At 43.8% G+C, this 14,639-nt stretch overlaps 1 protein-coding gene across 1 annotated transcript; it reads right to left on the bottom strand.

Annotated features, from left to right (window-relative positions):
- Positions 1 to 3,294: 3,294 nt before the first annotated feature.
- Positions 3,295 to 6,944, bottom strand: rpl37a (ribosomal protein L37a). The gene is made up of 4 exons (XM_038963439.1): positions 6,849 to 6,944; positions 5,890 to 6,018; positions 5,720 to 5,802; positions 3,295 to 3,449 (listed from the first exon to the last, which is right to left on the bottom strand). The coding sequence occupies exons 1-4, from the start codon at positions 6,849 to 6,851 to the stop codon at positions 3,386 to 3,388; spliced, it is 279 nt and encodes a 92-aa protein (XP_038819367.1). The 5' UTR covers positions 6,852 to 6,944; the 3' UTR covers positions 3,295 to 3,385.
- Between the last annotated feature and the right edge of the window lie 7,695 nt (positions 6,945 to 14,639).

Below are 14,639 nucleotides of genomic sequence, written 5' to 3'. Positions count from 1 at the left end.
TTTAATAGCCCCAAAAAGTTATTCCTCTGTAATTTGGCCTTCACACTGATCTTTCTGTACATTTTTTTTTATTTTAAATGTTTTATATTATTTGTAAAGAAATCCTTACCGTAATCTTCATTCAGTGGGAGAAGATGGGATGGAAAAGAGAACATCTGCCTAAAATAATTTGCTTCCTCTTTTAAAATATAATTTGGAGAATCAGATGACTCCGTTTTCAGCAACGAGTTTCTGCAAATTATTTTTGTTAGCGTTCCTGTATTGGAGATTCAGGAAGAATTTTGTGGTTTTTTCTCCATATTCCATCCAGTTCGCTGTATTTTTGTAATAGATTACATTAGATAATTAATTTAACAAAAAAACATGTTTTCACTTTGTCATCGTGGAATAGTGTGTGTACTTGGTTTAGACTGTGGTATCCATGTTGAATTCCGGCTACATTTACAATATAACTAAATTTGGAGTATCGATGGCACCTTAATTGAGGATGTGCTCATGGGTAACGGCTGGAGCAGAATTAGTGGAATGGTGTCAACTACAAACACGTGGTTTCTATGTGTTTGACACCATTCCATTAGCGCCATACCAGCCATTATTATGAGCCGTCCTCCCCTCAGCAGCCACCACGGGTCAAAGGTCATGAATACTTTCTCAAAGCACCGTATACAAAATCATTGGCTGGAACAAGCTTCCCCGTAACGTCAGGACAGCGACATCCCTCCCTGCACACATCATAGCTCTTCAAAGACTGACATTAACCACACCCACTGAGGGAAAATGTACTTACGACGCTATCTTAAGATGAATGCACTACCTAAGTGGCTCTGGATCAGTCTGCTAAATGACTCCCTACTGTAGTGGCTCTGGATCAGTCTGCTAAATGACTCACTACTATAGTGGCTCTGGATCAGAGAGTCTGTTAAATGACTCCCTACTGTAGTGGCTCTGGATCAGAGACTGCTAAATGACTCCCTACTATAGTGGCTCTGGATCAGAGAGTCTGTTAAATGACTCACTACTGTAGTGGCTCTGGATCAGAGAGTCTGCTAAATGACTCACTACTATAGTGGCTCTGGATCAGAGAGTCTGTTAAATGACTCCCTACTGTAGTGGCTCTGGATCAGTCTGCTAAATGACTCCCTACTGTAGTGGCTCTGGATCAGACTGGTAAATGACTCCCTACTGTAGTGGCTCTGGATCAGTCTGGCAAATGACTCCCTACTGTAGTGGCTCTGGATCAGAGACTGCTAAATGACTCCCTACTGTAGTGGCTCTGGATCAGAGAGTCTGCTAAATGACTCACTACTATAGTGGCTCTGGATCAGAGAGTCTGCTAAATGACTCACTACTATAGTGACTCTGGATCAGAAAGTCTGCTAAATGACTCACTACTATAGTGGCTCTGGATCAGAGAGTCTGCTAAATGACTCACTACTGTAGTGGCTCTGGATCAGAGTCTGCTAAATGACTCACTACTATAGTGGCTCTGGATCAGTCTGCTAAATGACTCACTACTATAGTGGCTCTGGATCAGAGAGTCTGCTAAATGACTCACTACTATAGTGGCTCTGGATCAGAGAGTCTGTTAAATGACTCACTACTGTAGTGGCTCTGGATCAGAGTCTGCTAAATGACTCACTACTATAGTGGCTCTGGATCAGAGTCTGCTAAATGACTCACTACTATAGTGGCTCTGGATCAGTCTGTTAAATGACTCACTACTATAGTGGCTCTGGATCAGAGAGTCTGCTAAATGACTCACTACTATAGTGGCTCTGGATCAGAGAGTCTGCTAAATGACTCACTACTATAGTGGCTCTGGATCAGAGAGTCTGCTAAATGACTCACTACTATAGTGGCTCTGGATCAGAGTCTGCTAAATGACTCACTACTATAGTGGCTCTGGATCAGTCTGTTAAATGACTCACTACTATAGTGGCTCTGGATCAGAGTCTGCTAAATGACTCACTACTATAGTGGCTCTGGATCAGAGAGTCTGCTAAATGACTCACTACTATAGTGGCTCTGGATCAGAGAGTCTGCTAAATGACTCACTACTATAGTGGCTCTGGATCAGAGAGTCTGTTAAATGACTCACTACTGTAGTGGCTCTGGATCAGAGAGTCTGCTAAATGACTCACTACTATAGTGGCTCTGGATCAGAGAGTCTGCTAAATGACTCACTACTATAGTGGCTCTGGATCAGAGAGTCTGTTAAATGACTCACTACTGTAGTGACTCTGGATCAGAAAGTCTGCTAAATGACTCACTACTATAGTGCCTCTGGATCAGTCTGCTAAATGACTCACTACTGTAGTGACTCTGGATCAGAGAGTCTGCTAAATGACTCACTACTATAGTGGCTCTGGATCAGAGAGTCTGCTAAATGACTCCCTACTATAGTGGCTCTGGATCAGAGAGTCTGCTAAATGACTCCCTACTATAGTGGCTCTGGATCAGAGAGTCTGTTAAATGACTCACTACTGTAGTGGCTCTGGATCAGAGTCTGCTAAATGACTCACTACTATAGTGGCTCTGGATCAGAGAGTCTGCTAAATGACTCACTACTGTAGTGACTCTGGATCAGAGAGTCTGCTAAATGACTCACTACTGTAGTGACTCTGGATCAGAAAGTCTGCTAAATGACTCACTACTATAGTGGCTCTGGATCAGAGTCTGCTAAATGACTCACTACTATAGTGACTCTGGATCAGAGAGTCTGCTAAATGACTCACTACTATAGTGGCTCTGGATCAGAGTCTGCTAAATGACTCACTACTATAGTGGCTCTGGATCAGAGAGTCTGCTAAATGACTCACTACTATAGTGGCTCTGGATCAGAGAGTCTGCTAAATGACTCACTACTGTAGTGACTCTGGATCAGAGAGTCTGCTAAATGACTCACTACTGTAGTGACTCTGGATCAGAAAGTCTGCTAAATGACTCACTACTATAGTGGCTCTGGATCAGAGAGTCTGCTAAATGACTCACTACTGTAGTGACTCTGGATCAGAGAGTCTGCTAAATGACTCACTACTGTAGTGACTCTGGATCAGAGAGTCTGCTAAATGACTCACTACTATAGTGGCTCTGGATCAGAGAGTCTGCTAAATGACTCACTACTATAGTGGCTCTGGATCAGAGAGTCTGTTAAATGACTCACTACTATAGTGGCTCTGGATCAGAGAGCCTGCTAAATGACTCACTACTGTAGTGACTCTGGATCAGAGAGTCTGCTAAATGAAAAACGTAGAAGTAAATCAGCAACACAACATAGTAACAGAGACTCAGGCGTTCCTCTCTCGACTGCTTTTTATTGTGGTGGATGTTTGATGAGGCAGCGTCCAGCTCGGCATAAACTACAGTCTGGTCCTCCAGTAACCCTTTACTGGTCCTTCAGCTCCTTCAGTCTCCTGATGGCCGACTTCACTGTGACTGCAGACGTCGTGCTGGAACAGAGGAACAATGGTTAAGTACAGAGGGGAACAATTTACACCGAACTAAAATATAAAAAACGCAACATGTAAAGTGTTGGTCCTCATGTTTCATGAGCAAAAAAATCAATCCCGACATTAACTAAACACACAAAAAGCTTTACATTTTGTTCACAAATTTGTTTACATCCCTGTTAGGGAGCATGTGTCCTTTGCCAAGATAATCCATCCACCTGTCAGGTGAGGCATATCAAGAAGCTGATTAGACAGCATGATCATTACACAGGTGCACCTTGTGCTGGGGACAATAAAAGGCAACTAAAATGTGCAGTTTTGTCACAACACAATGCCACAGATGTCAAGTTGAGGGAGTCTGCAATTGTCACGCTTACTGCAGGAATGTCCACCAGAGCTGTTGCCAGAGAATTTAATGTTAATTGCTCTACCATAAGCTGCCTCCAATGTCATTTTAGAGAATTTGGCAGCATGTCTAACTTGTCTCACAACCGGCTTCTTCACCTGCGGGATTGTCGGGGGGGGGGGGGGGAGGCTGGGGCTGAGCAAACAAAATGACTGCAGCGGAAACACTGCTAGAACTCAACACGTCTTTCCGAGGACAAATCACTGAACTGATATGACTGATAGATGGCAGAGTCCTTCCTACAAAATGTTGAAGGAACAAAACGTGTGCTTCCAAACTATTTCAACAGGGCCCACATGACTCCATCTTCTCCCAACAGTCATGTCCCAGTGGTATAGTCACACGGAACAAAATACAGACCATTTCAAAGACTTTACTGAGGCAGTTCATGTAAGGACATCAGTCAATTGAAATAAAAATTGGGACCTAATCTATGGATTTCACATGACTGGGAATTTAGATATGAATCTGTTGGTCACAGAAACCTTTAAAAAAAGGTAGGGGCTTGGATCAGAACCAGTCAGTATCTGGTGTGACCACCATTTGCCTCATGCAGCACGACATCTCCTTCACATAGAGTTGATCAGGCTGCTGATCGGGGCCTGTGGAATGTTGTTCCACTCCTCTTCAATGGCTGTGTGAAGTAGCTGGATATTGGCGGGAACTGGAACACGCTGTCGTTCACGTTGATCCAGAGCATCCCAAACATGCTTAACACATGACATTTCTGGTTCTGGTAAGTATGCGGATCGTGGAAGAACTGGGACATTTTCTGCTTCCAGGAATTGTGTACAGATCCTTGCGACACGAGGCCGTGCATTATCATGCTGAAACATGAGGTGATGGCGGTGGATGAAAGGTACAACAATGGGCCTCAGGATCTCGTCACGGTATCTCTGGGCATTCAAATTGACATAGATGAAATGCAATTGTGTTGTTTGTGGGTAGTTTACGCCTGCCCCCATACCATAACCCCACGGGTCACTCTGTTCACAACGTTGACGTCAGCAAACCGCTCATCCACATGACGCCGTACATGCCGTCTGCCCGGTACAGTTGAAACCGAGATTCATCCACGAGAGCACACTTCTTCAGCGTGCCCGTCAGGTGGATGGATTATCTTGGCAAAGGACAAATGCTCACTAACAGGGAGGTAAACAAACATGTGCACTACATAGGAGAGAAATAAGCTTTTTTGTGCGGCTCTGATTCTTCTCTGACCTTCTCTAAGAGTGAGAGACATGTGAAAACAGCATTAGACCAACGATGGACTATTGAGGGTGCAGGCTTTAGTTCCAGTCCTGCTGGAAAATTGTTTCCAGATCGGCAAAGAAAGCCACTAAACTATAGCCTTCCGATTCCCCCCCCAGAGGAGCAAGAGGAACCTCTCTACCTTCAGGCTCCGCTCAAACCCTGCACACTAACCCAGAGAACCACCTCAGGTCTCTTGGCCCTTCCAACCATACGGGAGGGCAGCTCCTTTCTGTCCTGGCACCTCAATGGTGTTATCAGCCTCCTCCTGAAGCTAGGACAGCAGAGTTCCTGCCCATCTTCCAAAAGCACACAAAACCCTACCTCTACAAACAGCATTGTAGAACCCCCCCCAGAAAAGCCTCTTGTGAACTAACACCTGCAGCACCTGACTGTTCCCTCTTACTATGACTGACATGGATCTCACCTAGCCATCGGAAGATGAACAGGAAGTTGCTCTGGATAAGAGCATCTGCTAAATGACTAAAACGTAAACGTTACCCGCTAGTTCTAGTCTGGCGGGCTAGAGGATAGACAGCAAATAGATCTGAGAGGGAGAATCGACCAGGAACACCCACAGTCCAGACCCTCTCATCCACACAGCACTACTTACTTGTATGTCCAGGCACCTCCAGCAACAGTCTTCATGCAGGACCCACAGTGCCAGATACCAACAGCCCTCCTCTTCATCTTGGTCTGAAGATTAAAAACAATTAGGTGCTGTTATTAACCTCCGTTCTGTCCCGTTATTAACACACCAGGAACAGTTCTGCAGGACTGTACCTTGCCACAGAAGGAGCAGGTATACTTGGCGTGCTGGCTGATCTCAATCTTCTTTACCATCTTCCTGAGCGACGCGCCGTAACGCGTGCCGTATTTACCCACAATCCCCACCTTCTTGGTGCGCTTGGCCTGAGGAAGAACATCATTAAATACAATTATTTCATACACAACTCTCTCAAGTTAGCAAATCCCACTTTACTGTGATAGGAAATAGCTCTCCCAAACACAGATGCATATCTAAACAGAGGCAATGCCAAAACATTCAGCCAACTTGACTAGCCACAGCAACGACAGTCTCTTCCTAAGCAACATTACAGAACCATAAAGTTAACGATTAGCCAAGTTGTAGACAAAAAGCCCATGCACTCAACTAACGCTCCCGTTGACTTCTCGGCATAGAGAAAGCAGAAGACGGTACAGCCAACGTCTGACAACCACACTCTGGAATAACGTTACTCACCGTTACAGGCATTTCTCCGAATATTAGTTAGCTAGCATTAGCCACGCCGCCGCCGCCTCTAGTGAAAGCAGCGAGGACGGACTGGGAGTGTAGGCAAGCAACTAGCCTTCGCAGATTAGCATGCTAGAAAAGGCTAGCTGCTTGCTTATAACGAGTTATTGACACGGACCATGCTTTGGGTCTGGTGACTGCTGTAATATTACAAAAAACACACACACTCCGCTGTAGCTTGCTAGCAGTATACTCGGTTTCAGCCAGCCAGAAACCTGACGCCAAGCCGAAAGCCATGCACGTACTGGGCGGCCATTGCTACGACTATCACGTATGCGAACACACAAAAAATGATATATTTTAGCATTTTGTTCACAATAATATCTGTAATAACTTGTGGATCTAATGGCGAATTATATATAGAGGCCTTCAGATCATTTATTGTACAATTATTCTCCTTGGATTAGATAGATTGGTGTGGATTAGGACGAGAACATTTTGGGCTCACCATTGTAGCTGAGGAGACGTAGGTCCAAAGAGGAAGAGCTGAGGTCGCAGGCGCAATTTACCCCTGTGGAACGTGTTGCATTGTGGGATGTCGGCGCTGTTCTGGGCCTTCTGAGCCCAGCTGAGAGGGAAAAGTAGTTACAAAAATACTTAAAAATATTTTAAAATGTAGTTTTGGGTCTACAAGTGATAAATCACTAGAGGAATATAGATCTAGTAAATGTTTGTTTTCCTATAATTAGATAAAAACAGCCAGATAGTTTTTATTGAACCAAATGAAAATAAATGAATAAAATAACCAAACTGTCCATGTACATTATAGCCATAATACACACAGAATTCTAATGTTAATAATGTCATAAAAGCTGTAGCTATGTATGTATATATAGTTGAAGTCAGAAGTTTACATACACCTTAGCCAAATACATTTAAACTCAGTTTCACAATTCCTGACTTTTAATCCGAGTAAAAAATTCCCTGTTTTAGGTCAGTTAGGATCACCACTTTATTTTAAGAATGTGAAATGTCAGAATAATAGTAGAGAGAATGATTTATTTCAGCTTTCATTTCTTTCATCACATTCCCAGTGGGTCAGAAGATTACAGACACTCAATTAGTATTTGGTAGCATTGCCTTTAAATTGTTTAACTTGGGTCAAACGTTTCTGGTAGCCTTCCACAAGCTTCCCACAATAAGTTGGTTGAATTCTGGCCCATTCCTCCTGACAGAGCGGGTGTAACAGTCAGGTTTGTAGGCCTCCTTGCTCGCACACGCTTTTTCAGTTCTGCCCACACATTTTCTATAGGATTGAGGTCAGGGCTTTGTGATGGCCACTCCAATACCTTGACTTTGTTGTCCTTAAGCCATTTTGCCACAACTTTGGAAGTATGCTTGGGGTCATTGTCCATTTGGAAGACCCATTTGCGACCAAGCTTCAACTTCCTGATTGAGGTCTTGAGATGTTGCTTCAATATATCCACATCATTTTCCATCCTCATGAAGGCATCGATTTTGTGAAGTGAACCAAAATCGTGATGTTAAAAGTTGCGTTCTATGCGTGGTTCTCTGCATGGTTCTCTACATGGTTCTCTGCATGGTTATCTACATGGTTCTCTGCATGGTTCTCTCCATGGTTCTCTGCATGGTTCTCTACATGGTTCTCTCCTTGGTTCTCTACATGGTTCTCTGCATGGTTCTCTACATGGTTCTCTGCATGGTTCTATGCGTGGTTCTATGAATGGTTCTCTCCATGGTTCTCTGTGTGGTTCTCTCCGTGGTTCTATGCGTGGTTCTCTGCATGGTTCTCTCTGTGGTTCTCTGCATGGTTCTATGCGTGGTTCTATGCATGGTTCTCTGCATGGTTATGCCACAGAGTTTCTAAACCTGTCTTTGGCTGTGCTCTGTATTTACAAATCAGTAATCTTACTGTAGTTGACAGTACAGTAAGGAGCAGGCAAAATAGACTTACCAACAACATGAACAACTGTAAATGTCAGTGCTATTTCATGGTGTAATCTCAGAATGATCCAGCAGAGGGCGGTAATGAACCACTACATCCATTATCTGGCTTTTATATTTTATCTTTACTCAACTAGGCAAGTCAGTTAAGAACAAATTCTTATTTACAATGACAGCCTAGGAACAGTGGGTTAACTGCCTTGTTCAGGGGCAGAATGATAAATTTTTTATCTTGTCAGCTCAGGGATTCAATATCACAACCTTTCAGTTACTGGCCCAACACTCTAACCACTAGGCTACCTGCAGCCCCTACACTCTAACCACTGGGCTACCTGCCGCCCCTACACTCTAACCACTAGGCTACCTGCAGCCCCTACACTCTAACCACTAGGCTACCTGCCGCCCCTACACTCTAACCACTAGGCTACCTGCCACCTCCACACTCTAACCACTAGGCTACCTGCCGCCCCTACACTCTAACCACTAGGCTACCTGCCACCTCCACACTCTAACCACTAGGCTACCTACCGCCCCTACACTCTAACCACTAGGCTACCTGCCGCCTCCACACTCTAACCACTAGGCTACCTGCCGCCCCTACACTCTAACCACTAGGCTACCTGCCGCCCCTACACTCTAACCACTAGGTTACCTGCCACCCCTACACTCTAACCACTAGGCTACCTGCCGCCCCTACACTCTAACCACTAGGCTACCTGCCGCCCCTACACTCTAACCACTAGGTTACCTGCCCCCCCTACACTCTAACCAGTAGGCTACCTGCAGCCCCTACACTCTAACCACTGGGCTACCTGCCGCCCCTACACTCTAACCACTGGGCTACCTGCCGCCCCTCCACTCTAACCACTAGGCTACCTGCCGCCCCTACACTCTAACCACTAGGCTACCTGCCGCACCTACACTCTAACCACTGGGCTACCTGCCGCCCCTACAATCTAAACACTAGGCTACCCGCCCCCCCTACCCTCTAACCACTAGGCTACCTGCCACCCCTACACTCTAACCACTAGGCTACCTGCCCCCCCTACACTCTAACCACTAGGTTACCTGCCCCCCCTACACTCTAACCACTAGGCTACCTGCCGCCCCTACACTCTAACCACTAGACTACCTGCCGCCCCTACAATCTAAACACTAGGCTACCCGCCCCCCCTACCCTCTAACCACTAGGCTACTTGCAGCCCCTACACTCTAACAGAACAAGCGAATCAAATAATTTATCCATACGGGGTAAATGGCCAAAACCATTCTCATCTGCACCATGAACTGTAGTTAAGCGAATGCATATGCTTGGCATGGCAGGGGTTCTATAATTTGGCGTGCTCCAACGTCTTTTGAAATGTGGTTAATTTTCTCTATTATTTAGCCTAACAGGGTGGAAATTAGTGGTAAATATAGACTAAAAACATGGAACACGGACACATAGATACATCTAAGTGTTTATATTTATGTACCTTTGTTTTCCCACCAAAGAAATTATGACACTTCCTGAATGTGGTGTCATTGTAGGAAGGGGTTGTTTTCTTAAAGGAGAATTACAACACTTCCTGAATGTGGTGTCATTGTAGGAAGGGCTTGTTTTCTTAAAGGAGAATTACAACACTTCCTGAATGTGGTGTTATTGTAGGAAAGGGTTGTTTTCTTAAAGGAGAATTACAACACTTCCTGAATGTGGTGTCATTGTAGGAAGTGGTTGTTTTCTTAAAGGAGAATTACAACACTTCCTGAATGTGGTGTTATTGTAGGAAAGGGTTGTTTTCTTAAAGGAGAATTACAACACTTCCTGAATGTGGTGTCATTGTAGGAAGTGGTTGTTTTCTTAAAGGAGAATTACAACACTTCCTGAATGTGGTGTCATTGTAGGAAGGGCTTGTTTTCTTAAAGGAGAATTACAACAAACAAACAGGGTGGAAAGTGAAAGAAACAAAATCTTAAATAAAACAATAAATACAATCATCATGAAAGAAATGTAGTTGATGAGAGAGAATTTAACTAGGACTATAAAATAATGAGGAATTAAAAAAAATATATATATATTTTATGGCTTGTATTTCTCGTGGAAGGTGATGAATAAAATGCCTACATCCACTGGTAAAAAAAGAGTCTAAATATCAAGATCCATATTTGAGTGTTTTTAAGGTGAAGGACACCTGGCCTTTTGGAATACACATTTTACACCAAATAACAAGTGATTTTCCTGGGGACAGAAAAGGCATTGCATACTCAGATAACCCATACATGTTGCACAGCCGGAGGGTGAATATCGGATAAGTAAAAAATACTGTGAGATAATTGTCGGTCTTTTCATAAATGGAACAGATTAACCATCTATCCAACACCTATGGCTGGCTGGCTAGCTGGCTGGCTGGCTGGCTAGCTGGCTGGCTGGCTAGCTGGCTGGCTGGCTGGCTGGCTGGCTGGCTGGCTGGCTGGCTGGCTGGCTGGCTAGCTGGCTGGCTGGCTAGCTGGCTGGCTGGCTGGCTGGCTGGCTGGCTGGCTAGCTGGCTGGCTGGCTGGCTAGCTGGCTGGCTGGCTGGCTGGCTGGCTGGCTGGCTGGCTGGCTGGCTGGCTGGCTAGCTGGCTGGCTGGCTAGCTACGTGGAAGGTCGCCAGCTTGTAGTCAGTCCTATAAAACCCAGAACCTAGTTCGTTCTGGTTCGGTCAGCCATCCCCATTGGAAAAATTCATTGCAAAATAAAATGGTTTTGGAATAAACGCAGGTTGAGATAATATCAGTCAGTTAGCATGACCTTTATTTATTATCAAGCCTTTATGTGATTTATGTTTTTCATTATTACATCAAATTCTTCAAAATTCACAAAACGTGACGTTAGCTAATGAAGATTATCTCATAGAACAAAAGGTATCTGATCTCCTGTGTTTACCACAGACACCTATAGGTTAGTGTCTGTATCAGATCTCCTGTTTACCACAGACACCTATAGGTTAGTGTCTGTATCAGATCTCCTGTTTACCACAGACACCTATAGGTTAGTGTTCTGTATCAGATCTCCTGTGTTTACCACAGACACCTATAGGTTAGTGTCTGTATCAGATCTCCTGTTTACCACAGACACCTATAGGTTAGTGTCTGTATCAGATCTCCTGTTTACCACAGACACCTATAGGTTAGTGTCTGTATCAGATCTCCTGTTTACCACAGACACCTATAGGTTAGTGTCTGTATCAGATCTTCTGTTTACCACAGACACCTATAGGTTAGTGTCTGTATCAGATCTCCTGTTTACCACAGACACCTATAGGTTAGTGTCTGTATCAGATCTCCTGTTTACCACAGACACCTATAGGTTAGTGTCTGTATCAGATCTCCTGTGTTTACCACAGACACCTATAGGTTAGTGGTCTGTATCAGATCTCCTGTTTACCACAGACACCTATAGGTTAGTGTCTGTATCAGATCTCCTGTTTACCACAGACACCTATAGGTTAGTGTCTGTATCAGATCTCCTGTTTACCACAGACACCTATAGGTTAGTGTCTGTATCAGATCTCCTGTGTTTACCACAGACACCTATAGGTTAGTGTCTGTATCAGATCTCCTGTTTACCACAGACACCTATAGGTTAGTGTCTGTATCAGATCTCCTGTTTACCACAGACACCTATAGGTTAGTGTCTGTATCAGATCTCCTGTTTACCACAGACACCTATAGGTTAGTGTCTGTATCAGATCTCCTGTTTACCACAGACACCTATAGGTTAGTGTCTGTATCAGATCTCCTGTGTTTACCACAGACACCTATAGGTTAGTGTCTGTATCAGATCTCCTGTTTACCACAGACACCTATAGGTTAGTGTCTGTATCAGATCTCCTGTTTACCACGGACACCTATATGTTAGTGTCTGTATCAGATCTCCTGTGTTTACCACAGACACCTATAGGTTAGTGTCTGTATCAGATCTCCTGTTTACCACAGACACCTATAGGTTAGTGTCTGTATCAGATCTCCTGTTTACCACAGACACCTATAGGTTAGTGTTCTGTATCAGATCTCCTGTGTTTACCTCAGACACCTATAGGTTAGTGTCTGTATCAGATCTCCTGTTTACCACAGACACCTATAGGTTAGTGTCTGTATCAGATCTCCTGTTTACCACAGACACCTATAGGTTAGTGTTCTGTATCAGATCTCCTGTGTTTACCACAGACACCTATAGGTTAGTGTCTGTATCAGATCTCCTGTTTACCACAGACACCTATAGGTTAGTGTCTGTATCAGATCTCCTGTTTACCACAGACACCTATAGGTTAGTGTCTGTATCAGATATCCTGTTTACCACAGACACCTATAGGTTAGTGTCTGTATCAGATCTCCTGTTTACCACAGACACCTATAGCTTAGTGTCTGTATCAGATCTCCTGTTTACCACAGACACCTATAGGTTAGTGTCTGTATCAGATCTCCTGTTTACCACAGACACCTATAGGTTAGTGTCTGTATCAGATCTCCTGTTTACCACAGACACCTATAGGTTAGTGTCTGTATCAGATCTCCTGTTTACTACAGACACCTATAGGTTAGTGTCTGTATCAGATCTCCTGTTTACCACAGACACCTATAGGTTAGTGGTCTGTATCAGATCTCCTGTTTACCACAGACACCTATAGGTTAGTGTCTGTATCAGATCTCCTGTGTTTACCACAGACACCTATAGGTTAGTGTCTGTATCAGATCTCCTGTTTACCACAGACACCTATAGGTTAGTGTCTGTATCAGATCTCCTGTTTACCACAGACACCTATAGGTTAGTGTCTGTATCAGATCTCCTGTTTACCACAGACACCTATAGGTTAGTGTCTGTATCAGATCTCCTGTTTACCACAGACACCTATAGGTTAGTGTCTGTATCAGATCTCCTGTTTACCACAGACACCTATAGGTTAGTGTCTGTATCAGATCTCCTGTTTACCACAGACACCTATAGGTTAGTGTTCTGTATCAGATCTCCTGTTTACCACAGACACCTATAGGTTAGTGTCTGTATCAGATCTCCTGTTTACCACAGACACCTATAGGTTAGTGTCTGTATCAGATCTCCTGTTTACCACAGACACCTATAGGTTAGTGTCTGTATCAGATCTCCTGTGTTTACCACAGACACCTATAGGTTAGTGTCTGTATCAGATCTCCTGTTTACCACAGACACCTATAGGTTAGTGTCTGTATCAGATCTCCTGTTTACCACAGACACCTATAGGTTAGTGTCTGTATCAGATCTCCTGTTTACCACAGACACCTATAGGTTAGTGTTCTGTATCAGATCTCCTGTTTACCACAGACACCTATAGGTTAGTGTTCTGTATCAGATCTCCTAAGCTTGTGTTCATCACAGATCTTATTTTCAGTGTTTATCCAAAAACCCTACAAAAACGCCATTCATTTGCTCCATAGGCTTTGTCCAAAGAAGCATAGCGGAGTTCGTGTCTACAAAAATACGCCATTACTATTTATCTCTATTTAGAAAAGGTTCTTGAGTCCAGCTTTCCGACGCAGGCAACTTATCCCTCCTAGAGGTTGAGGTTCGCAACCCGGAACCACAGATAAAACAATGAGACAGATATTTCACCGGATGTACAAATGTGAAGCATCCGCTTGGCGTTTCAACTCACTACCAAATATGGTGATGAGAGGAACCCCCAGTGGGTAGGAGAAGATGGAGCGAGATGGATTATGGCCGACATTCTGCTAATTTTCTCATTGATGAAACATTTGATCTCCATACAGTTTTCTGTTCCCAAAACTAGAATCTGTTATGAACAGAGTGGACTGCGTTTTGTAGACTTCACCCTTTGCAAAAGTTTTAAAAAAATGCGTTGTTTAGGAGTGCAAAGGCACATTTAGTTATTGCACACGCACACTTCATAGAGTAGGCGTTCCCTAACGGAAATATACAGGTAAAATGTTTTTCCTTTATCCTTATTATTGTTAAGGAAACCGAGCAGCACATTCTCCCATAAAAAACTAAACTCATCAAGAATATTAACAATTATAAAACTATGAATATCTTTCCATAATTTTTTACATGTAGACACTGCCAAAATAAATGCAAAACTGTTTCTGGATGTTCAACATAAAAAGTAGTTTGTAAAAAAAAAAATCCCTTGTCAAAGTCAGGTTATGATGTCGCGTTGACGTGCTAGTCAGAACTAGGACACTCCGACTTGCTAACTGGTTGAACGCGTATAACTAGAACCACTAGCAAGTCAGACATGTCCGAGTTTCCTAGATCCGACTGGCACGTCAACGCGTCATTAGTCGAGAAACCTGCCTATTTTCCTCGAAAGTACGTAAA

Source organism: Salvelinus namaycush, chromosome 25, assembly GCF_016432855.1.
Source record: "Salvelinus namaycush isolate Seneca chromosome 25, SaNama_1.0, whole genome shotgun sequence".
NCBI classification, from domain to species: Eukaryota; Metazoa; Chordata; class Actinopteri; order Salmoniformes; family Salmonidae; genus Salvelinus; species Salvelinus namaycush.
The sequence above is the reverse complement of the archived record's forward strand: the minus strand, read 5'-3'. Positions and strand labels throughout refer to the sequence as shown.